Source organism: Balaenoptera musculus, chromosome 11, assembly GCF_009873245.2.
Source record: "Balaenoptera musculus isolate JJ_BM4_2016_0621 chromosome 11, mBalMus1.pri.v3, whole genome shotgun sequence".
NCBI lineage: Eukaryota > Metazoa > Chordata > Mammalia > Artiodactyla > Balaenopteridae > Balaenoptera > Balaenoptera musculus.
The window spans coordinates 59,998,951-60,022,750 of NC_045795.1; the positions used below are offsets into that span (position 1 = coordinate 59,998,951).

Sequence of the window (23,800 nt, forward strand, 5' to 3'; positions counted from 1 at the left end):
TTAATTAAAAAATACTTTATTGCTAAAAAATCTTAACCATTATCCAACAATGCAGTTTTGTCATAAACCTTCAATTTGTAAAAAACACTATTTACGAAATGGATAAAGTGAAGTGCAATAAAACAAGGTGTGCCTGTAATGCATAACTCAAGTTCTTTTTCCAGGAATTACTTCACACAGTCCTTTGCACAGTTATAAAAGATTCTCACCTAAGGTCAAAAGCAAGAGCAATCCAAAATTCCACTTCACTAACCTGTCACATAAGCTTAACCACTGACCCGTTACATAGCCCTCTTTATTCCTAAAATACAATTCTGCAGGCATATTCAGATTTCCCCCAAATCAGCTGCTCCTATTTCTTTAGTAATTTGCCAAAGTTCATGTTTACAATTTGGAGAAAAGTCAATGTAGAAACCAGTGCTTGCAAACAGGAAACCAGAATGCACACCAAGAAAAATTTATGCAACGGATGGAGCAAAGATGAATGCCTTGGTGTATATTTACTTAGGAAACCAAAGTTACAAGGAAACATTTAGATATCAAGAGCAAAACTAAAGATTAAAAAAAACAACTTCATGTTTAAAGACATGATTGCTATTGATCATATAAATAATTGTTATCACTGCATTTTTTTTTTTTGTTTTTAAACTGGTTATTTCAAATGATCTTTTGCAGAGACGTACAAGATCCTCAATGATCTGTGTCAATAGCAACCCAACTCAAAGCTCATTCAACTGCATCAATACACAACACCTTCACCCACTGAACAATCTGCATTCATTTCTAAAGGCTATGGTTGGAAGCTCATTCCAATTCTCACCTCTGACAGGTCTTAAATGCCTCCTCTGTTTCTCCCAGGCTGCTTCTCTCTAATCACAGGGGCCTAATGCGGGGATGTCCTCTCTCTCAAACGTCCCTAATTCACCAAAGCGTCCTATTAGCACTTCGACCACCAGCAGCCTGACAATGCAGACACGGCCGTTACTGTTCAAGCCTGAAAGGGACCAACATGAAGGTCAAGTATTTCCATTTTCTACCCAGAAAAAAACAGAATATATTATACAAACACAGTCTTTAAATATATCTCGATTACAATGGCGTTTATGCCGAAACAGCTGTAACACATGTACGGTGTAAAAGCCACAAATCAAGCTTAAGTTAGGTTGGAGATCTGCTGTGTGTAACAGCCACAGAAGTGCCAAGACAGAGCTCACGAGGGGTGAGGAGAAGGGGTCAGAATAACTGGGGAAGGCTTCACAGTGGGAGGAAGACCCTGGAAGACTCGTACTATTTGGACAGGAGAAGAAGGGACTCCAGAGGCGGGCAGCAGCATGAACACGGGCCCAGAGGCAGGGATGAGGACGGCGTGTGGCAAGGCCAGTGAAGGCATGGCCACAGCCGGAGCAGAGCAGGGGCCCTGGAAAGGCATGGGAGCTAAGGCTGAAGAGGGGCCCTGGGGACACAGCAGGGACGGCCCGAGGGCCTTGCCAGGCTTCTTCTCCACGGGGTGCAATTTCTGATGCTGAACAAAGCTGCCGTACCACTTGAAGGCTTTCCCACATGCCTGACACTCATAAGGCTTCTCTCCGGTGTGAACTCTCTGATGCTGAATGGAAGCAATCTTCTGGGTGAACGCCTTGCCACACTCCTTACACTGGTAGGGTTTCTCCCCGGTGTGAATTCTCTGGTGGGCGATAAAAAGTGACCTACACCCAAAAGCTTTCCAACATTCCTTACATTTATAGAGTTTCTCCCCAGTGTGTAGCCTGTGATGCTGAAGGTAGGCTGCGCTCCGACGGAAGGCCTTGCCGCACTCCTTACACTCATAGGGCTTCTCGCCCGTGTGGATCCGCTGATGCTGGGTCAAGGCTGTGTTGGAGCTCAGACCTTTGCCACACTCCTTACATTCGTAGGGTCCTGCGCCGATGTGATTTTTCTCGTGTACGATACAGTCATAGCTGGACTTGAAAGCTTTGCCACATTCCTTACATTTGAAGGGCTTCTCCCCAGTGTGGCTCATCTGATGCCGAATGAGCTTTGAGTTATATCTGAAGATCTTCCCACATTCTTTACACTCATAGAACTTCATTCCACCTCGAAGTATTAGATTGGGATTCAGACTGAAAGTCTGCCATGGTGCCTTGCTTTTAAAATCAAAGTGCTGAGACACGTTTCTGAAAAGCCCTCCCACTGGCATGCTGTGCACCTCTGTTTCTTCAGGGGCTTCCTGCTTTACCACTGGCTCTTCTGTCTTAGTCCAGGACTCACCACCTGACCAAAGAAACCACAAGTGTTCCTCATTACTGAACTGGAAGGGAAACAGGATCCAGTGGTCCTGATTTTCTCTCGTAGGAAGTGATTTTTTAAAAATATACCCATAAGATGGCTACAAGCATCCATAAAGGAGGATGAGAGAGAAAAAGAAAAACAATAACTTATAACTGGAGAAGTGACGACACTGGAAACAGTCCAGGAAGTGCCTCTTATAAGGAAGGGCTGGGGAATGAACCAGGGCAGGTGAAATGTGCAGAATGAGAATGGGAAGGGGACTTCCCTGGCGGTCCAGTGGTTAGGACTCCATGCTTCCACTGCAGGGGGCTCAGGTTCAATCCCTGGTTGGGGAACTAAGGTCCCGCAAGCGATGCGGCACAGCCAGTTAAAAAAGGGGAGGCGGGTAAGGAAAAGAGGCAGGAGGGGAAAAAAAGAAGAAAAAAGAGTGGGAGAGGTGAGAGGAATCAGCAAGAACTGGAAACAGGTTTTAAAAGAGAGAGAGGGAGACCTCAAAGAAGGGAAAAGACACCCGTGAGATGAGCGGCTGAGCAGCGCGGTAACACACACAGAGACACAATGGATCCCAATGCCCCACCTGGAAGCCAGGAAACCACCCCCTATTCCGAATTCTAAATAATGGCCTGATAATTCTACTTTTAAATATCCCACATAGGTGGTCCAGTGGTTAGGACTCCGTGTTCTCACTGCTGAGGGCCCAGGTTCAATCCCTGGTGGGGAACTAAGATCCCACAAGCCGCACAGAAAAAAAAAAAAAAAAAAAAAAAATCCGCATAATATTCTGGGATAAAACATTAGTTCTTTCAGAAAGTCAGCCAGAACACAAGTTGATCGGAGAGCTGTAGGCCACTGTGGTATTACTGCTAAAGGAACCACTATTTACAATGTCACAGTATGTGTGAGAAAAGAGGCCTGGAAACTTTCTTCCTAAAAGAAAGAAAACCCAAGTAAACAAAAGTTCCTGGGACTGGTAAGCAGTCTGTGGGAAATTTTAGGGTGGGTGGGTGTGTTGGGTGTGGTATTGGGGGAATATTCTTGCCCTTTCCTCTATAGCCCTATAGAAAACAAATACATCGTAAACCTCAAGATTATGACATCAGGAACTTTTAAATACTAAACATGATTTAAACACTAAAGAGGCAAATAAAATCATAGCTATGGCACAGATAAATCAGTTTGACCCACAGAATAATATTTCCCTTAAAGTATGGCTGAAACCCTACTTCTTTGCCATGAAAATTGGCATAAAATTAAATATTTTCCCTGGTAAGTGAGAAAAGAGGTGGTTTCAGAGGTAGTGGGTCACAGCTTTTCCGTGGGAGGATAGCCACGTGGATGTGGACAGCGTGCAGCTATGCACTCCTAGGGACTGGTCCTTCCGGGCTCAGTGCGGGAACTCAACAGAGGTCAGAGAGTGTACTGAGTACTACCTTATAAAAACTACAGGGAGCTTTGTTCTCTGTGCAGGACAAATATTTCTAGTAAACCAGGAAGGCAAAACCAGAAAGCACTAGGTCCTCTTACTCACCTGGACAGATGCCTCTCAAAATCTCTGCTTCCCAGGGATCTGGGCCCCATGGTGCTTCCCCTCTCTCCAGCTGGGAGATCAGAACAGGTGTGGGGAATGGAAGTGCTTCTCCAGCAAGAAAGAGAGAGAGACAAGTTGAGAGGAGACATCCAGAGCTGTTCCTGAGATCTCTGCCCACCCCATTGTGGGCTAGTTGGGGAGGGGAGAAGTGGACTGCCCAGGGGACCAATGAGCCACCAGGGGTTCTGAGGAAGGGGTCCAAACTGTGCTCCAAGGTGTGGCCAGGGAGATAGTGATTCTCCTCAGGGAGAAAGTGCAAGCTCACCCTGACTCAGAAGAAATGAAATCCCTTCAGGAAGGATGTATGTACTGATATCCTGGGAGGCTCCTCCACACAGGAGAGGGCCCACATCCCACAACACTGGAAGGACGGAGGAACAGAGGTCTCCCAGGGGTACCCGGGAGAATCCTTTCCCTCAGGGTCCAGAACCACGCTCTTCCCTGGGAAGTAATGAAGTCCAATTTCAAAGCCAAAGGGAACCTGGGATTTCCCCACCCAGCATCTCCAAAGGCTGATGAGTGCAGAACTCCCCTCTGGAGCCATCAAACCTAAGGACTACTAGAATCCCCAAGACATCTGAGAAGAGGTGAAACTATCACAGAGGGCCACTGAGAGAGACCTTACCCAGGGAAGCCATATTTGCATAATTCTCCAGCATCACCTCCCTGTACAGGGCCTTCTGCACAGGCTCCAGGCTGGCCCACTGGTTCTGGGTAAAGTACACGGCCACATCCTCAAAGGTCACTGGCTCCTGAAACAACAGGTTCCTGCTGAAGTCTTGAGCGAGGGCCAGAGGGGGGCAGTCTGAGCTGCAGGGAAGAGATGGACCTGCCAGGGTCTGTGACTCTGAGCCCCGTGGAAGGTTTGCTCTACGGACAAGAGCATTCAGCACCCCAGCCAGAGGCCAGCCCTCAGCCAGTGTTCCCACCTCCAAACTCGGAACGCCAATGCTCTCCCACCTACTCAGCTCTGGGGCTCCAAACTGTCATCCTAACCTCATAACTTGGCATCTGGGGCTCTCCTGCCTGGTAACTGCATCAACACCTATGTTCATTTCTCCATGGATCTGTCCCTCTAGCACCTGCTGCCCTCATGTACTCTTAACCTGTCACCTAATTTTCTGTACACCAACCACTCTCTCTGTCTCCACTCAGCCGAAGTACATATGCACGGCCGCATGTACTCCCTGCCCCAGCTTCTCCTGGCCTTCCCCAACAGCTTCCACTATGCGCAGAGGGGCCACTCCTTAGGAATAGTCCCAGTGCAGCTACATGTAAAAAAATGAAGTTAGAACATTCTTTAACACCATACACAAAAATAAACTCAAAATGTATTAAAGACCTAAATGTAAGACCAGATACTATAAAACTCTTAGAGGAAAACATAGGCAGAACACTCTCTGACATAAATCACAGCAAGATCTTTTCTGATCGTCTCCTAAAGTAATGGAAATAAAAACAAAAATAAACAAATGAGACCTAATTAAACTCAAAAGCTTTTGCACAGCAAAGGAAACCATAAACAAAACAAAAAGACAACCCACAGAATGGAAGAAAATATTTGCAAACGATGTGACCAACAAGGGATTAATCTCCAAAATTTACAAACAGCTCATGAAACTCAATATTAAAAAAACAAACAACCCAACCCAAAAATGGGCAAAAGACCTAAACAGACATTTCTCCAAAGAAGACATACAGATGGCCAAGAGGCACATGAAAAGATGTTCAGCATCTCTGATTATTAGAGAAACGCAAATCAATACTACAATGAGATTCACCTCACACCAATCAGAATGGCCATTAACAAAAAATCTACTAACAATAAATGCTGGAGAGGGTGTGGACAAAAAGGAACCCACTACACTGCTGGTGGGAATGTAAATTGGTAACAGCCACTATGGAGAACAGTATGGAGGTTCCTTAAAAAACTAAAAATAGAGCTACCATATGATCCAGCAATCCCACTCCTGGGCATATATCTGGAGAAAAACATGGTGCGAAAGGACACATGCACCCCAATGTTCACTGCAGCACTGTTTACAATAGCCAAGACATGGAAGCAACCTAAATGTCCATTGAGAGAAGAATGAATAAAGAAGATGTGGTACATATATACAATGGAATATTACTCAGCCATTAAAAAGAATGAAATAGTGCCATTTGCAGCAACATGGATGGACCTGGAGATTATCATACTAAGTGAAGTAAGTTAGACAGATAAAGCCAAATACCATATGATATTGCTTATATGCAGAATCTAAAAAAAAAGATCCAAATTAACTTATTTACAAAACAGAAACAGACTCACAGACTTAGAGAATGAACTTATGGTTACCAGGGGACTGGCGGTGGGGGGAAGGGACGGATTGGGAGTTTGGGATTGACATGTACACACTGCTATATTTAAAACAGATATCCAACAAGGACCCAATGTATAGCACAGGGAACTCCGCTCAATATTCTGTAATAACCTAAATGGGAAAAGAATTTGAAAAGGAAAAGATACTTGTATATGTATAACAGAATCACTTTGCTGTACACCTGAAACTAACACAACATTGTTAATCAACTATACTCCATAATAAAATAAAAATTAGGAAGCATCAGGAAGATGGCGGTGTGGGAAGATGCAGGGTTTGCATCTCCCTACAACTAGGGCACCTGCCGGATGCTGGTGGGGGACCCCAATGCCCAAGGAGATGGGAAGAAGCCCCAAGTGAACCAGTAGGACGTGGGGGGACTGAAGGGGGAGGAGAAGTGGAGGCTGGATAGGACCGGCGGCCCTGAAGGGTGGCTGAGAGGGGGGAGGGGTTCCCACGACTGGTGGGACCCTCAGGGGCTCGGATCATGGGGAGCACACCCAGCGTTTCCCCTACCCAATCTCCAGGACCAGAGGAGCAAGAGAGGAGCAGAGGGCATGTGCACCACCCACTCGGGCCCACGGAGACTGCTAAGCTCCCAGGCTGATTCCCCAGCCCTCCAAAGCCCACTCCAGGCCGCATGGGTCCTGGGGAGGGAGACCGGGGAGAACAGGAGAGGCAGGCGGGAGGGGCCCTCTGGCACTGGAGGAGCAGGAGAGGAGTGAGGACGTTTGTCCTGCCCAATGGGGCCCAGGATGCCTGCTGAGCTCCCAAGTGGGGTCACCCACCCTCTGAAACCAGAGGTGGGAGGCATGCCTGGGCCCCTTCTGTTCTGTTGAGCCTAAGCCCCACCCCCCACACCTGTCAGGGCCTTTTCCAGCCCTGTGGGTCCTAATCATAGGCCCTGCCCACCGCCCAAACCTCGCCCCTGCTCAGGCCGTGCCTTCCAGAGCCAAGGCCTTTTCCACCTTTTTCTTTTTTTTCTCCTCCTTGTTTTTACTACTGTGGTTCTGTTTTACCTTCTGGTTGTTGTTTCATCATTATTTTTATTTTTATATTTTTTCTAACATATCTGTTAGTTTCCTAGTTTAATTTTATTTTTTACTTTGTTACTGTTCTCCTTTTTCTTTTTTCTTTTTTTTTTGTGCCACCCTGCGTGGCTTGTGGGATCTTGGTTCACGAGCTGGGGGTTGGGCTGAAGCTCCTGCAGTGGGAGCTCCGAGTCTGAACCAATGGACTAACAGAGAACCTCAGACCCCAGGGAATATTCATCGCAGTGAGGTCTCCCAGAGGTCCTCATCTTAGCACCAAGACCCAAATCTACCCAACAGCCTACAAACTCCAGTGCTGGAAGCCTCAGGCCAAACAACCAGTGATACAGGAACACAATCCCACTCACAAAAAAAAAGGAAAAAAAAAGGAAAAAAAAAAAATGAGACGGCAGAAAAATATGTCACAGATGAAGGAACAAGGTAAAAACCTAGAAGAACAAATAAATGAAGAGGAAATAGGCAATCTACCTGAAAAAGAATTCAGAGTAATGATAGTAAAGATGATCCAGAATCTCAGAAATAGAATGGAGGCAAGGACTGAGAAAATACAAGAAATGTTTAACAAAGATTTAGAAGAACTAAAGAACAAACAAACAGAGATGAACAACACAATAACTGAAATGAAAAATACACTAAAAGGAATCAATAACAGAATAAGTGAGGCAGAAGAACGAATAAGTGAGCTGGAAGACAAAATGGTGGAAATAAACTGCCGAGGAGCAGAATAAAGAAAAAAGAATGAAAAGAATTGAAGACAATCTCAGAGACCTCTGGGACAACATTAAACACACCAACATTCGAATTATAGAGGTCCCAGAAGAAGAAGAGAAAAAGAAAGGGTCTGAGAAAATATATGAAGAGATTATAGTCAAAAACTTCCCTAACATGGGAAAGGAAATAGTCACCCAAGTCCAGGAAGCACAGAGAGTCCCATACAAGATAAACCCTAGGAAAAACACACCAAGACACATATTAATCAAACTAACAAAAATTAAATTCAAAGAAAAAAAGTTAAAAGCAGCAAGGGAAAAGCAACAAATAACATACAAGGGAATCCCCATAAGGTTATCAACTGATTTTTCAGCAGAAACTCTGCAGACCAGAAGAGAGTGGCACAATATACTTAAAGTGATGAAAGAGAAAAATCTACAACCAAGATTACTCTACCCAGCAAGGAACTCATTCAGATTCGACAGAGAAATCAAAAGTTTTTCAGACAAGCAAAAGCTAAGAGAATTCAGTACCACCAAACCAGCTTTACAACAAATGCTAAAGAAACTTCTCTAGGCGGGAAACACAAGAGAAGAAAAAGACCCACAGGATAGAAAGCCCAGAGTTAAGCCCACGCACATATGGTCACCTAATTTATGACAAAGGAGGCAAGAACATACAATGGAGAAAAGACAGCCTCTTCAATAAGTGGTGCTGGGAAAACTGGACAGCTACATGTCAAAGAAAGAAATTAGGACACTCCTTAACACCATACACAAAAATAAACTCCAAATGGATTAAAGACCTAAATGTAAGGCCAGACACTATAAAACTCTTAGAGGAAAACATAGGAAAAACACTCTGACATAAACCACAGCAAGATCTTTTTTGACCCACCTCCTAGAGTAATAGAAAGAAAAACAAAAATAAACAAAATGGGACCTAATTAAACTTAAAAGGTTTTGCACAGCAAAGGAACCCATAAACAAGATGAAAAGACAACCCTCCGAATGGGAGAAAATATTTGCAAATGAAACAATGGACAAAGAATTAATCTCCAAAATATACAAACAGCTCATGGAGCTCAATATCAAAAAAACAAACAATTCAATTAAAAAATGGGCGGAAGACCTAAGTAGATATTTCACCAAAGAAGACATACAGATGGCCTAGAGACACATGAAAAGATGCTCAACATCACTAATTATTAGAGAAATGCAAATCAAAACTACAATGAGGTATCACCTCACACTGGTCAGAATGGCCATTATCAAAAAATCTATAAACAGTAAATGCTGGAAAGGGTGTGGTGAAAAGAGAACCCTCCTTCACTGTTGGTGGGAATGTAAATTGATACATTTACAATATCAATATCATACATATGGAGAACAGTATGGAGGTTCCTTATAAAACTAAAAATAGAACTACCATATGACGCAGCAATCCCACTACTGGGCATGTACCCTGAGAAAACCACAATTCAAAAAGAGACATGTATCACAATGTTCACTGCAGCACTATTTACAATAGCCAGGACATGGAACCAACCTAAGTGTACATCAACACATGAGTGGATAAAGATGTGGCACATATATACAATGGAATATTACTCAGCCATAAAAAGGAACAAAATTGAGTCATTTGTAGTGAGACAGATGGACCTAGAGGCTGCCATACAGAGTGAAGTAAGTCAGAAAGAGAAAAACAAATACCGTATGCTAACACATATATATGGATCTAAAAAAAAAAATGGTACTGATGAACCTAGTGGCAGGGCACAATAAAGACACAGACATAGAGAATGGACTTGAGGACACGGTGGGGGAGGGGAAGCTGGGACAAAGTGAGAGAGTGTCATGGACATATACACACTACCAAATGTAAAATACATAGCTAGTGGGAAGCAGCCGCATAGCACAGGAAGATCAGCTCGGTGCTTTGTGACCACCTAGAGGGGTGGGATAGGGAGGATGGGAGGGAGGCTCAAGAGGGAGGGGATATGGGGATATATGTATGCATATAGCTGATTCACTTTGTTGTACAACAGAAACTAACACAGTACTCTGAAGCAATTATACTTCAATAAAGATATATTAAAAAAAATTAAAATAAAAAAAGAAATAGTCCCAGTATTTTACAAATTTCTTTTTATACCTTCTTACCTTATCAGAAAGCTAGCTCTCTTGAAGGAAACCTGCAGCCTGCCCATTGTGGCCTCTCCTCCAAACCACCTGTCTTCAAAGAAGGCTGGCCATGTGCTATCTCTGGGCACAGGCATGTCCGCCTGTCTTGAGCTCCATCCCACCTGCCAAAATGTACCCCCTCTGTCTCCCTTGGGCCACCTCCATCTTCCCAAGAGTGAAGGGAACTCATATTTGTGGATTAGCCCCTAGGCATCAGGCTCTTGGGTGGGTACTTTTTTTTGTTTTTAATATATCTATTTTACTTTATTTATTCATTCATTTTTGGCTGCGTCGGGTCTTCGTTGCTGCGTGCGGGCTTTCTCTAGTTGCGGTGAGCGGGGGCTACTCTTCATTGCGGTGCACGGGCTTCTCACTGTGGTGGCTTCTCTTGTTGTGGAGCACAGGCTCTAGGCACACAGGCTTCAGTAGCTGTGGCACGTGGGCTCAGGAGTTGTGGCACACGGGCTTAGTTGCTCCGCGGCATGTGGGATCTTCCCGGACCAGGGCTCGAACCCGTGTCCCCTGCACTGGCAGGCGCATTCTTAAGCACTGCGCCACCGGGAAGCCCCATTGGGTGGGCACTTTTAAATCTTGTCTTTGGGACTTCCCTGGTGGTCTAGTGGTTAACACTTCGCCTTCCAATGCAGTGGGTGCGGGTTCAATCCCTGGTCAGGGAGCTAAAATCCAACATGCCTCGTGGCCAAAAAACCAAAAACATAAAACAGAAGCAATATTGTAACAAATTCAATAAAGACTTTAAAAATGGTCCACATCAAAAAAATCTTCTCTTTCATTTACTCTTTACAACATATATATAAAGTCAGAGTTGTTACTCCCATTTTTCAAAGGATGGAACTAAGATTCAGAAAAATTCATTACTTTGCCCAAGATCACACAGCCAGGAAGTGACACAGCTGGGACTTCAACCCAAACCTGTCAAACAGCAAACCTGGGCTCTTCCCACATAGCATGCTGCCTCCAACACGGGGTCATGAACTTCTCCGAACACATGGCTAACCCCTGAACCTCATCATAACCTGGTGTTGCCCCATCTTCGGAGAACATCTTTTCAAACCCAACTTCCAAAATTACCTATCAAGCCACCTTTACTGTGCTCCCTCCAGGCCACATGGGGCCCCTCCCCCAATCAACACTGAGGGATCAGCTATTTCAAAACCACACATACCATCCTAGGAGCCAGAGCCTCTGCATCTTCCATGAGATGTAGGAGCAGTTTCTAACGGTGTCCACTGGCTACCTTCTCTGCTTCTATAGACAGCACAGTGCGGACCACAGAGACTGGCTCAGCCTGGAGGGGTTTCCTGCCTTCTGCACCTTCTCACCTTCATGACCTCACAGATGATTCCGTCTCCTAGGAGATTCTCACCACCCTATGCAGTCAGCCTTGTTCTTTTCAGCCCACGGAAAAGGAAGACACCTACCCACAGGGGCTCAGCTAAGCCCCTTACTCTTTGAGTGTCCCAGTCTCTCCCGGCAGCCTGTGCACTGGAGTCAGCAGAGGGGACAGGGAGAAGGGAATGCTCTCACAATTGCTCCTGGGGGAAGCAGGGAAGAAACATACCCCAAGCATCAATGCTGGCAACTTAAACTGCTCCCAGCCACTCTACTGGAGCTACACTCAGGTCCTTCTGAGGGGGTCCTTTGCAAACAAGAACTAGGGAACTCAGTTCAAAAGGAGACATTGAGAGAAGAACAAATTTAGAAACTTCTCAAAGGGAGAGTTGACCCTTAAGCTGGGCAATGACAAGGTCCAAAGGGCCCCCCAAATAGCTTGAGCCCCAAATCCAAACATCAGACAGAACCATGATGTCCTGTGAGTAATCACTGCTTCAACAAGGCATTAAAGGGCTTCTGAGGACAGCGACCACAGGCTCACAGGTAAACCAAAGTTCACCTCTGTGTGCAGCAAGTCAAACCTCACTCCCTCACATCTTCAGAGCTGTTCTCACAACTTTCTCCACCCAGTACCATCTTCCTCCCCAAATTGTTCTTCCCATCTGCTGTCAAATAACCCCAGGTATCATGAGTCCAAAAAAATGCCTATTATTAAAGGAGAACTTACTTTTTCAAGACAGTTAGGTTGTTGATACATTCCTCTTCCTCCTATGGATGGTCCCTATGTACCTCAACTTATTTTATTTTTCTCCACAGTATTTTTCATCATCTGACAAATTATACTTTTATTGTCTACCTCCCCCCACCAGGTTGTAAGTCATGAGGCAAGGATTCTGTTTTGTTCATTATTGGTTTACTAGCACACAGTACATTTGCCTGGCAGATGCAAGATGATTAATATGAATTTGCTGAAAGAATTAATTTCAAAAATGGTTTGATCACCAGTAAAAATTTTTACACTTATGAAGAAGGTCAGAAAACAACAGCAAATACCACGTTAACAGTGAAGTGCCAGAGCACATCCATTAAAGTTGATGGTTGATCATTTACCACGCACTGAGGTTCTACTTTCTGTGAAAGACTGGGGAAGGAGCATAAATATAGGAAAGAAACATAAACATTTTTGCTTGCAAATGAAATAGCTATCTGCCTAAAAAATATCCAAGACGCAGGAGAATAAACAAAAAACATTTAAAACTGACAAAATAATTCATTAAGTTAGCTAGATATAGGATAAGTGAACAAAAATGATTAGCTTTCCTAAATACCACCATAAACAATTAGAAGACAAAAAGAGAAAATAAGATGCCACTCATATGAAAATAGCTAAGAACAGACCTAACAAAAACCTGCAAAACCAAGACAAGAAAACTAAATGTTTATTAAAATAAATAAAAGAGGAACTGAATAAATTGAAACATACAGTGTTTCTGAATGGGAAGAATCAAACTTGTAAAGAAGTCAATTACCCCAGTTTTGCCTATGAATTCAAAAAAATCCACACCCCCACAAAAAAATCAATGAGATTTATACAGGGGTAGGGGATCATTGACAGTAATCTGAAAAAAGTAAGTGTAAAAGACTAGCTGAGAAGGTTTTGAAGGAAATACATTTTTGAAAGAAAAGATGAGGGGGAATTAAACCCTACCTTAAAAGGACAATACTTCAAGAAAACGAGACTACAAGCCATAGAGAGTGAGAAAATATTTTAAAAGACATAATAAAGGACTATTATCCCAAGTATATAGAGAACTCTTAAACTCAATAAGAAAATGAACAACCCGATTTAAAAAATGGGCAAAAGACCTGAACAGACACCTCACCAAAGAAGTTATACAGATGGCAAACAGGTATATGAAAAGACGCTATACAACAGCAGTCCCTAACCTTTTTGGCACCAGGGACCAGTTTCGTGGAAGACAATTTTTCCACGGACTGGACGGGGGGGCTGGGGGGTGGTTCAGGCTGTAATGCGAGCGATGGGGAGCGGCAGATGAAGCTTCGCTTGCTTGCCGCTTACCTTCTGCTGTGCAGCCTGGTTCCTAACAGGACCAGTCCAGTACCGGTCCTTGGCCTCAGGGTTGGGGACCCCTGCTCTACAACATATGTCTTCAAGCAAATGCAAATTAAATCAATGAGCTACCACTACACATCTACTAGAATGGCCAAAATCCAAAACACTGACAATACCAAATGCTGGCAAGGATGTGGAGCAATACAAACTCTCATTCATTGCTGGTGGGAATACAAACTGGTGCGGCCACTCTGGAAGACGTTTAACAGCTTCTTACAAAACTAAACATACTCTTACCATATGATCCAGCAATCATGATCCTCGGTATCTTCCCAATGAGTTGAAAACTTATGTCCACACAAAAACCTGCACAAGGATGTTTATAGCAGCTTTATTCATAATTGCCAAAATGTGGAAGCAACCAAGATGTCCTTCAGTAGGTGAATGGAGAAATAAACTGTGGTATAATCATTCAATGGAATATTACTCAGCACTAAAAAGAAATAAGCTATCAAGCCATGAAAAGTCACACAAGAACCTTAAATGAATACTGCTAAGTGAACAAAACCAATATGAAAAGGTATGATACCAACTACACAACATTCTGGAAAAGGCAAAAAGATCAATAGTTGCCAGGAAGGGAGGGCAGAACACAGAGGATTTTTAGAGCCTGTGAAGAGGCTCTGTATGATACTACAATAATAGATACATACCATTATACATTTGTAACCCATAGAATGTACAAAAGCAAAAGTGAACCCTGGGCTTCCCTGGTAGCACAGTGGTTAAGAATCCACCTGCCAATGCAGGGGACATGGGTTCGAGCCCTGGCCAGGAAGATCCCACATGCTGCGGAGCAACTAAGCCCGTGTGCCACAACTACTAAGCCTGCGCTCTAGAGCCCACGAGCCACAACTACTGAAGCCCGAGTGCCACAACTACTGAAGCCTGTGCTCCTAGAGCCTGTGTTCCGCAACAAGAGAAGCCACTGCAATGAGAAGGCCTCGCACTGCAACGAAGAGCAGCCCCTGCTTGCTGCAACTAGTGAAAGCCCGCGTGCAGCAACGAAGACCCAACGCAGCCAAAACATAAATTAAAAATAAATTAAATAGATAAAATAAATCTATTAAAAAAAAAAAAGAGTGAACCCTAATGCAAGCTACGGACTTTATGTGACTATGATGTGTCAGTGTAGGTTCATCAATTGTAACTAATGTACCACTCTGATAATGACGGAGGCTCTTCATGTGTGGAGCCAGGAAGCATATGGGGACTCTGTGCTTTTTGCTCAATTTTGCTATGAACCTAAAACTTCTCTAAAAAAATAAAGTCTACTAAAAAAGAAAGGGAAAGGGGCAGGGAGAGCAATACTTAATCTCTTACCTGGACTGCAATATCATCCTGACTCACACTCTTCTGCAACCAATGCACCACTACAGGCTGAAAACCTTTTTAATATATAAATCCAACCCTTTCAACTCCCCTGCTTAAAATACTTTAGTGTCTCCCTACTGAACCCAGAATAGAAACCAAAGTCTTCACAGTGACCTCCAAGCCATGTGCCTAGTTGTCCCACCTCACAATGAACTACTTCCTCTGACCTCTCCCTGTCTCCAGAGTACACCCAGCTTTCTCTCCCAGCCCAGGGCCGATGCATTTGCTGTCCTCCTCTCTGGAAAGCTCTTCTTTATTTCTTTCTCCAGTAGTTTTCAAGACTATTTCTACCTCATCCTTGAGGTCTCAACGTCATGTGACCACCTCCATGAGGGCTTCCCTGACCACTACCTTCAAAGGTAGCTTCTTTGGGGCTTCTCAAATTTGAGAAGGTGCGTAAGAATCACCCGGAGATCTTGTTACGACAGATTCCTGACCCCACTTACCCTCCTCCCCAATCTGACTCCGCGTCTAGGGTGGGACTAACAATTTGCAATTCTAATGAGCACCCAGGTGATCCTGATGCTGCCCACCCAAGGACCACACTTTTACGAAGCACTGTACTTTAGCAACAGGTAATTATGGTAACTCATTTGTTTTTGGTAAAAGTACCCTCCATGAGAAAAGGGAACCTGTCTGCATTATTCAGTACTATGCACCTAGCATTTAGAAAGCACATATGGAAAAAACAATGCTGGTCTCTCTGGGATACATCTACTACTTGTGGAGCAATCTCTTCAATAAAGAATTTCTCTGGGGCTTCCCTGGCGGCACAGTGGTTAAGAATCCGCCTGCCAATGCAGGGGATACCGGTTCGAGTCCTGGTCCGGGAAGATCCCACATGCCGCGGAGCAGCTGAGCCCGTGTGCCACAACTACTGAGCCTGCGCTCTAGAGCCTGTGAGCCACAACTACTGAGCCCGCGTGCCACAACTACTGAAGCCCGTGCACTCAGAGCCCATGCTCCGCAACAAGAGAAGCCACCGCAATGAGAAGCCCGCGCACCGCAACGAAGAGTAGCCCCCGCTCGACGCGACTAAAGAAAGCCCGCACACAGCAACGGAGATCCAACGCAGCCAAAAATAAATTATTTATTTATTTAGTTAGTTAGTTATTTAAAAAAAAAAGGAATTTCTCTGATCTCGGCAGGCAACCTTTTTTTTTTTAAATCCCACATTCCTAATTTATCCCCCACCCCCAACTCATTTCCCCTTTGGTAAGGCTGTTTGCTATATCTGTGCTTGCAACTTCTATTTGTAGAACATGATCTGGATTTCCACATTCAGGGGGAATTTCTTGGCTTGGGTCCCCCTTTTTCCACTTAAACCTATTCATCCAAACTCATCACTCTGTACACACAAGACTCTTATTTCCTCCACCACGTATTTACAACCATAGCCCTGGGGATGGACGCAAGAGGGAAACCATAGCCTGGCCAAGTTAGGCCTTCTTGGTCCTTTCCTGATTACCTGATAGCTAATGTGATTTTTAAAAGACTGAAAAGAAGCTCAGCTCACCTGAGGCCAAGTGGTTTGGAGCATGGCTGATGTTCCCTGGCTCCGTGCACTGTCTTCTGGGTTTGGAAGAGCAAGAACCTTAAAAGCTAAGAGAAGAAGAGCCATGAGTGCAATAGTCCCTGTGCTACGTCACCCACAACCGCCCACAGTCTTCCGTCTTTTCCTTTCGAGCACTGGCAGGAGACCATCAGCCCCGCTCTGGCTGATCGCCCCAAACTCCTCATGAATTGCACTGCCTGGTCCTCGGGACAATCCACCACCTGCCTGCTCTGCCCAAGAGCGTTCCGGGGCCCATTCACATTGAGCGGACCTAGGGATCCAAGACGAATCCTGTCCCTACGGTGCTGGGTCTGAACAAACAAAAACCTAAAAAAGCGCTTAGAGGGACCATGACATTGACCCCAAAAAGGGTGCCTTTGGAGAAGGGAGACAGGGGTGGTTGAATCTGGATTGAGCTAGAATACTCAAGTGTTCCAGTGGGTGACGATGATAGGAGACCCCAAACATCAGAAAATTCGGTACCGGGCACGGGAGGCAGTTGGGCCAACTTCTTTAGGACAAAAAAGACGATCACGCCTCGGTGGGCAAGGGACTGGACCAGGGCTCTAGGAGGCCCCGCCGCCACCTCGGCGGCTTCTGCGAGGCCCAGACACCCGAGCACCGGGTCAGAGAGGCGAGTTCAGGGGCGGGGTGCTGACGAATCGCTAAGGAAAGCGAGGAAGCTGGCGCCGGACGAGACTGGCACGAAGAACTCGCCTGAACCGAGCCTGTTTCCCTCAGAACCCCAAGAAGTGAGTCTCCGAAAGCCGATACGGAACCGAGCACGGGCGCCGAGCGCCCCTCTAGGCCGCCCGGAGGCGGCCCATCTCGGTGGTCCCCGCGGCGCGGCCTCACGTGACCCGAGGGGCAGGGATTAGGGCGGGCTCTTGCCCGTGACGTCACTTGCGGGCGCCGCACCGCCGTGCTAGCGGCGGGTGCCTCCGCTCCTGTGCTTCAACCAATGAGCCGACTGAGGGCGGGCTGTGAGGGTCCTGATGCCACCTTGCTCTACTCAGATCTCGGCCTCTAGACCTAGGTGGGGCCCCAGTTAACCGACTGCCCCATCAGCTGTCGGCCCCTTTGTTCCCTGGGTCACCTGGAGCCTGGGCTGTGCAGGTGTGGGGAGAATGGCTTCTGTTGTGTCATCTCCTAGAGGCCCACGCCAGGCATCCTGCTTGGGTCCTAGGCTGGGCAGCCCTTAGGAGAACCATGGTTCCCATCTACCTTTTTAAAGCCCTCTCCCTTCCTAGGACCTAGGCGTGTGTGGGACCTTTTAGGACAGATTCATTTAACAACCAAAATAACAGTGACTAAGGTTGCCAGGCATCCTGTATATACAAGTCCTATATTAAATGATTTTGTCCTGTATTGACTTTGGCAGGACGCCCTAAATGTCCTGTGTTTAGCTTTTTTCAATGTAGTACAAAACTTCCGTAGTTTACAGCTATTCCGCCTAGTTAACTGGCAAGTAACTTAAATTTCAACACTGGCTGAAAAAAACAATCATACCTCCACAACTGAAGATCTGGATAATCCCTTACAGTCTCTCCGGCGGGTTTGGCTGAGGAAAGGAAAGGGGGGCGGCGCTGAGAATTGAAACATTAAAAGGACTTTTTCAGATTCAAGAAAGGAAAAGACTGTTCTTTGACCAAAGTTCCAAGCCACGAACGAGTAATTGCCCTTAAGAACAAGTAAATGCCGTTAACTTACATAACTTCGGGTCAACACACATGCTCTGAAAATCAGCCAATGCCAGTGACAGTCTCACTTTGGTGACCCTTGCAACTATGCTTCTGAGAGTTATCAAATCAATGGCAGCCCCAATCTTCAGAACATGAGCCAATCAGTGACAAATGCCCTTGAAAGCTAGCCAATCAATGACAGTCCTACCCACTGGACAACAGCTAACTAGCAAATGCCTCACTACAGTGACGATGCTTCTGAAAATCAATGGGTCAACAGTAGCCTTACTTCAGTGACCACTTCTTGCCAGTGTTGCTGCCAACATGAACAGACTTTTTCTTTGACCACTGATAGGTCTACTGAACACAGTTCCATATATATGGTTCCTACTCACCAAGCACTTCAGAGCTAAAAGGGGAAATTGGCCTACCACTGCTAGAAGACAGAATGACCCTAGATATCTGTATATATGACTCTATCCCAGGAGTTAGTTACTATACAGTAAAAATTACAAGATATTGCTGAAATTAATAAAAATCTAAATAAATGGAGAGATTTACCATGTTCACGAATCAAGAGTCTATATAATTAAGATGTCAATTATACCAAAATTGATCTATAGATTCAATACAATCTCAATCAAAATCCCAGGATATATTTTGTAGAAATTGACAAACTGATTCTAACATTCATATGGAAATGCAAAGGACCTGGAAATGCCAAACCAACAAAAAACAAAGTAGGAGGACTAACAATATATGACTTCGATACTTAGAAAAACTATAGTAATTAATGCAGTGTGTTAATGGCATCAAGATGGACAAACAGATCAACGGAACAAAACAGAATCTAGAACTAGACCCACACATATATGGACAATGGTGCTACAACAAATTACCCATTTGAAAAGGAAGGGAGCGCGAGAGAGAGGGAGGAAGGAACTTGGATCCATACCTCATGCCCTATACAAAGTTTAATTCAAAATAGATGACAGAACTAAATGTAAAATCTAAAACTATAAAACTCCTAGAAGGAAAAATAGGAAAAAGCCTTTGTAAAATTGGGTAAGGCAAAGATTTCTTAAATATGCCACTAAAAGCACAATCCATAAAGGAACAAACTGATAAATTAGACCTCATCAATATTAAAAGTTTCTGCTCTTCAAAAGATATTGTTAAGAGAATGAAAAGACAGACCACAGGCTGGGAGAAAATGTTTGGAAATCACATATACGAAAAAGGACCCGTATCTATAATATATAAAAACCTCTCAAAGATCAATAAAAAGAAAAGCCAGTAAAAACATAGGCAAAAGATATAAACAGAGACTTTACCAAAGAAGACATAATGGAAGGCAAGTAAGCACATGAAAACACGCTCAACATCATTAGTCATTAGGGAAAGCGAATTAAAACCTTAATGAAATAGCATTACACACTTATTATAATAGCTAAAATTAAAAATGCTAACAACATCAAGTGTAGGCAAAGATGTATTAGAAATGGAACCCTCACACAATGCTGGTAGGAAGATAAAGTGGCACAACTTCTTGGTAGAACAATCTGAAGATACTTAAGTTAAATATACACATACCTTATGACTCAGCCATTCCACTTCTGGTGTTTACCTAAGAGAAATAAAAGTGTACATCCTTACAAAGACTTGAACACAAATGTTCACAGCAGCTTTATTTGTAATACCCAAAAACTGGAAATAACCCAAACGCCCATCAAGAGGTGAATGGACAAACAGATGGTGGTATATCAATAGTAGAACACTACTCAGCAATAGAAAGGAATGAACCACTGATATTATGCAACATGGATGAATCTCAAAATAATTATACTGAGTGGAGTTCCCCTATGGTCTAGTGGTTAGGATTTGAAAAAAAAAAAAAAAAAAAAAATGCTGAGAAAGACACCAGACCAAAAAGAATACATACAAGGTGTTAACATTTGTATAAAATCCTAGAAAAGGAAAGCTAATCCAAAGTGACAGAGGAATTCCCTGGCTGTCCAGTGGTTAGGACTCCACGCTTTCACTGCCAAGGGCCCAAGTTCAATCCCTGGTCGTGGAACTAAGATCCCACAAGCTGCAAGGCGCAGCCAAAACAAAAAAACAAAACAAAAACAAAAAAAAACCCCAGTGACAGAAAGCAGATCAGTGGTTGCTGGGGGAGAGCCAAGAGGGAGGGATTACAAAGGGGCATAAGCAAAGTTTTGGGTGTTATGGCTATGTTTATCATCTTGATTGTGGTGATTGTTTCACTGGTATATACATGATAAGTCAAAACTTATCAATGATATTATGATAATAAATAACACTTTTATTATGCTCCAGTCACTGTTCTAACCACTTCTGTGTGTATTAATGCAGTTAATCCTCAGCACAATCCTGTGAGGTAGACGGTCATCCCTATTTTACAGATAAGGAAATTAGTGCAGTTTCCATAACTTAACCAAGGTCACACGCCTGGGTTCATACCAAAGTTGGCCTGGCTCCGAATGATTAACCACTACCCTCTGCTTCCTGCAGTGGGCAAAGTCAAGCTGTCTGCACGAGTGGATGCTACAAAAGAACATATTTACTTCTCTTGTAACCACAGGTAAAAGAAAATAATGGTGGCTTCTTCCAGATCATAAAAAATAACTAGATGAAATTGCAAGGGAATGTTTGCTGATGGGAGGTCACTTGGAACAGTAATGAGATGGACAAATTTAAGACAAATAGGGCCTTGCATCTGATTAAAAGTGTACAAACACCCCATTTTTTGCAAAGGCATAGACTGCAATTGAGTAGTGAAGAGTCACTGCAGAGTCAGAAGTAGTGAGGGTGGGCACTGTACCCAAGGTAGGTCTCTGGAAGTCTGCACCCTATTAGGACTGTCCTTCCAAGATGCAGATGGCTCCACACAGACAGGGGCCCTCTATTTTTGTGTTTAGGAGACTTCCAATATACAGATTGTAATAGAGGGTCCACATATCTTGCCTTTTTCTTAACACTTGTTTAGGGTTGCACATCTGAGAAAGGATGCAGGGGAGATAAAGTTTTAAGAGGTACAAGGTCTGAAATGTCTTTATTCTATACTCACACTTGAGGGTATAAAATTCTGGTGGAAATCATTTCCCTTAGAATGTCAAAGGCATACACCATTGTCATATGTCAAGGTTGCTGTTGAGAAATCCAATGCTATTCTTACTCCTGATCTTTTGTTTTCCCTCTCTAGAAACGTTTTAACATCTCTTTAAACCTGGTGCTTTGATCATTCACAGTGATGGTCTTTGATGTAGGTTTCCCCCCAATCCATCTTGCTGGGCACTTGGTGTATCCTTTCAATCTGGAAACCTTCCTTTGATGTTTTTAAGTTTGGGGGTTTGTTTCTTGTCTTTTCTAACTGTAAAGAGAGTTCATCTTGGGGAAACAAGGGTTAGGAGAACCTGAGGAAAGTTTCATGATGGAAGCTGAGAGTCTGAATTAAACATCCTAGTGGGACAGGCCAGAGGAGCACGCGTTGCAGTTATGCAGAGAGAAGCAGCAGATGTTTAAGAATTAGCACAGTTAGGGACTTCCCTGGTGGTCCAGTGGTTAAGAATCCACCTTCCAACGCAGGGGATGCGGGTTCGATCCCTGGTCAGGGAACTAAGATCCCACATGCCACAGGGCAACTAAGCCTGCGAGCTACAACTAATGAGCCTGCACACTCTGGAGCCCACGCCACAACTAGAGAGAAGCTGGTGCGACACAACAAAAGATCCTGCGTGCTGCAATTAAGACCCCACGCAGCCATAAATAAATAAATAAATAAATAAATAAATAGAATTAGCACAGTTCAGAAAAGGCAGTGATGACATTGATCAAAAGCATGAAGATGGGGAGAAACAAGAAGAGGCACTGTGAGCTTAGCTGTGGAGAGTGCTACTCTTGGATAGATGTCTTCTGCACGTGGAGTTTCTGATGCAGGATGAAACTTCCACACCAGCTAAAGGTTTTCCCACACACCTTACACTCGTAAGGTTTCTCACCAGTGTGGACACGCTCATGCTGAACCAGGGTGATTTTCTGATTGAAGGCCTTCCCACACTCCTTACATTCAAAAGGTTTCTCCCCAGTGTGGATCCGCTGATGCTGAGTCAGGGCCGTGTTGGAGCTTAATCGTTTCCCACACTCCTTACATTCGTAGGGTTTCTCCCCAGTGTGCATTCGCTGATGGACGATGAAACTTGAGCTACAGCTGAAAGTTTTCCAACATTCGTCACACTCATGGAGCTTCTCCCCAGTGTGGAACCTCTGCTGCTGGAGGAAGACGGAGCTGCAGCTGAAGGCCTTGCCACACTCCCGACACTCATAGGGCTTTTCTCCAGTGTGGGTTCTCTGATGCTGAATCAAGGCCATATCTGAACTGAGACCTTTCCCACATTCTTTGCATTTAAATGGTTTCTTCCCAGTGTGGATTACCTGATGCCGGATAAGTAAGGAATTATATCCAAAGTATTTTCCGCATTCTTTGCATTCAAAAGACTTTTCACCAGTGTGACATCTCTGATGTCTGTGGAAGTCTGCCATCCGAATGAAGCATCTGTCACATTTTTCACACTTATAAGATAGCTGACCGCTAGAAACTGTCTGATTCGTAGTGAGTTGTGTGCTAACACTAATGTATTTTCCCAGTTTCTCACACTTCTCCCCGCTCTCCACAGCACAGGCCTCCTGATGCCTGGTTGACCCATCTGTGAAATCTCTCCTCTTTGACTTTGTCCTCTTAATCATCCCATGGCTGTGCTGTTCTAGGCGGCTCCTGAAGCCAAGGTGCTGGGGAACATTCCCTGGCAGCTCTCCTAATGTCAGTCCGTGGGACTCTGCTTCTTTGGAAATGTGTTCTTTTGGCATTGATTCTTCCTTGTCAGTTCTGGTCTCCCCGCCTGATATCATGAAAAGAAAATACAAGTGTCAGCCCCCAATATCACAAAAAGAAAATACTTATGCTAAAGAGGAAACAGGATCAAGTGGTTCTGATTTGCCCTGAGTAACGGGATATTTTCCAATATGTACACCAAATGGTCAAAGACCACCACACAGCAGAGCCCCACAAGTGGAACTCTGTGAAAGAGGCCAGGGAGGCCAGCGAGGCCAGGAGCATTCCCGTGAAGAGCGTGAAGACTGGAAAACAGCAGAGTCTGTTAACTAGGGCAGAAGGACCAATTGCTGTCTCCCAAGGGGATCAGATGGATCAGTGCAGATGTAAAGAAGTGACGAACGGAGAGCCCGAGGTGAGAGAAAGACCGCTGAGAGTGGAGAAGAAGGGCCAGTCGAGCAGCTCAAGTACTACAAAAGGTCCCACAGGCTGAAATTCCTTAAGAGCTGCTTATTTTTTAAAATGTTATCCATGTCATAATCTTTGAGAGAGACCCAACCTCTGTCATCAAGTTGGCTCTAGTAAAGCAGCAGGCTCCCATGCTGCGGCTGAGGGGACCACGCAGGGCAAACACCACAGCATCCAGAAGGAAGGGGAAGAC

At 44.5% G+C, this 23,800-nt stretch overlaps 2 protein-coding genes across 5 annotated transcripts in view; both read right to left on the minus strand.

Moving 5' to 3' along the window:
* Nucleotides 1–22,431, minus strand: ZNF621 (zinc finger protein 621). 4 transcript variants are annotated; one of them, XM_036869084.1, is made up of 7 exons: nucleotides 22,376–22,431; nucleotides 19,881–19,914; nucleotides 18,115–18,166; nucleotides 16,567–16,652; nucleotides 4,503–4,629; nucleotides 3,818–3,925; nucleotides 1–2,271 (listed from the first exon to the last, which is right to left on the minus strand). In XM_036869084.1, the coding sequence occupies exons 4-7, from the start codon at nucleotides 16,588–16,590 to the stop codon at nucleotides 1,211–1,213; spliced, it is 1,320 nt and encodes a 439-aa protein (XP_036724979.1). In that variant the 5' UTR covers nucleotides 16,591–16,652; nucleotides 18,115–18,166; nucleotides 19,881–19,914; nucleotides 22,376–22,431; the 3' UTR covers nucleotides 1–1,210. The 4 variants fall into 4 exon arrangements, with proteins under 4 accessions (XP_036724979.1, XP_036724981.1, XP_036724977.1 ...); XM_036869086.1 differs by lacking the exons at nucleotides 18,115–18,166; nucleotides 19,881–19,914; nucleotides 22,376–22,431 and adding an exon at nucleotides 17,089–17,433 and having other exon boundaries at nucleotides 3,818–3,922; XM_036869082.1 differs by lacking the exons at nucleotides 18,115–18,166; nucleotides 19,881–19,914; nucleotides 22,376–22,431 and adding an exon at nucleotides 17,089–17,433.
* ZNF620 (zinc finger protein 620) overlaps nucleotides 22,068–23,800 on the minus strand; it is a 9,168-nt gene continuing 7,435 nt past the window's right edge. Inside the window, exon 6 of the mRNA XM_036870172.1 lies at nucleotides 22,068–23,206. Coding sequence (XP_036726067.1) covers nucleotides 22,203–23,206 — 1,004 coding nt within the window. The 3' untranslated portion in view covers nucleotides 22,068–22,202. The remainder of the gene's footprint in view (nucleotides 23,207–23,800) is intronic.

Bases quoted from the DNA above. Each gene is read 5' to 3' on its own strand.
- ZNF621 (XM_036869084.1), bottom strand. From the start codon at position 16,590: ATGCTCCAAACCACTTGGCCTCAG. The intron at 4,630-16,566 runs GTGAGCTGAGCT...CTGTTGTTTCAG, and splicing joins TCCAAACCACTTGGCCTCAG to GAGCCAGTGACCTTTGAGGA. The intron at 3,926-4,502 runs GTAAGGTCTCTC...TTCTTGCTGGAG, and splicing joins TGCAAATATGGCTTCCCTGG to AAGCACTTCCATTCCCCACA.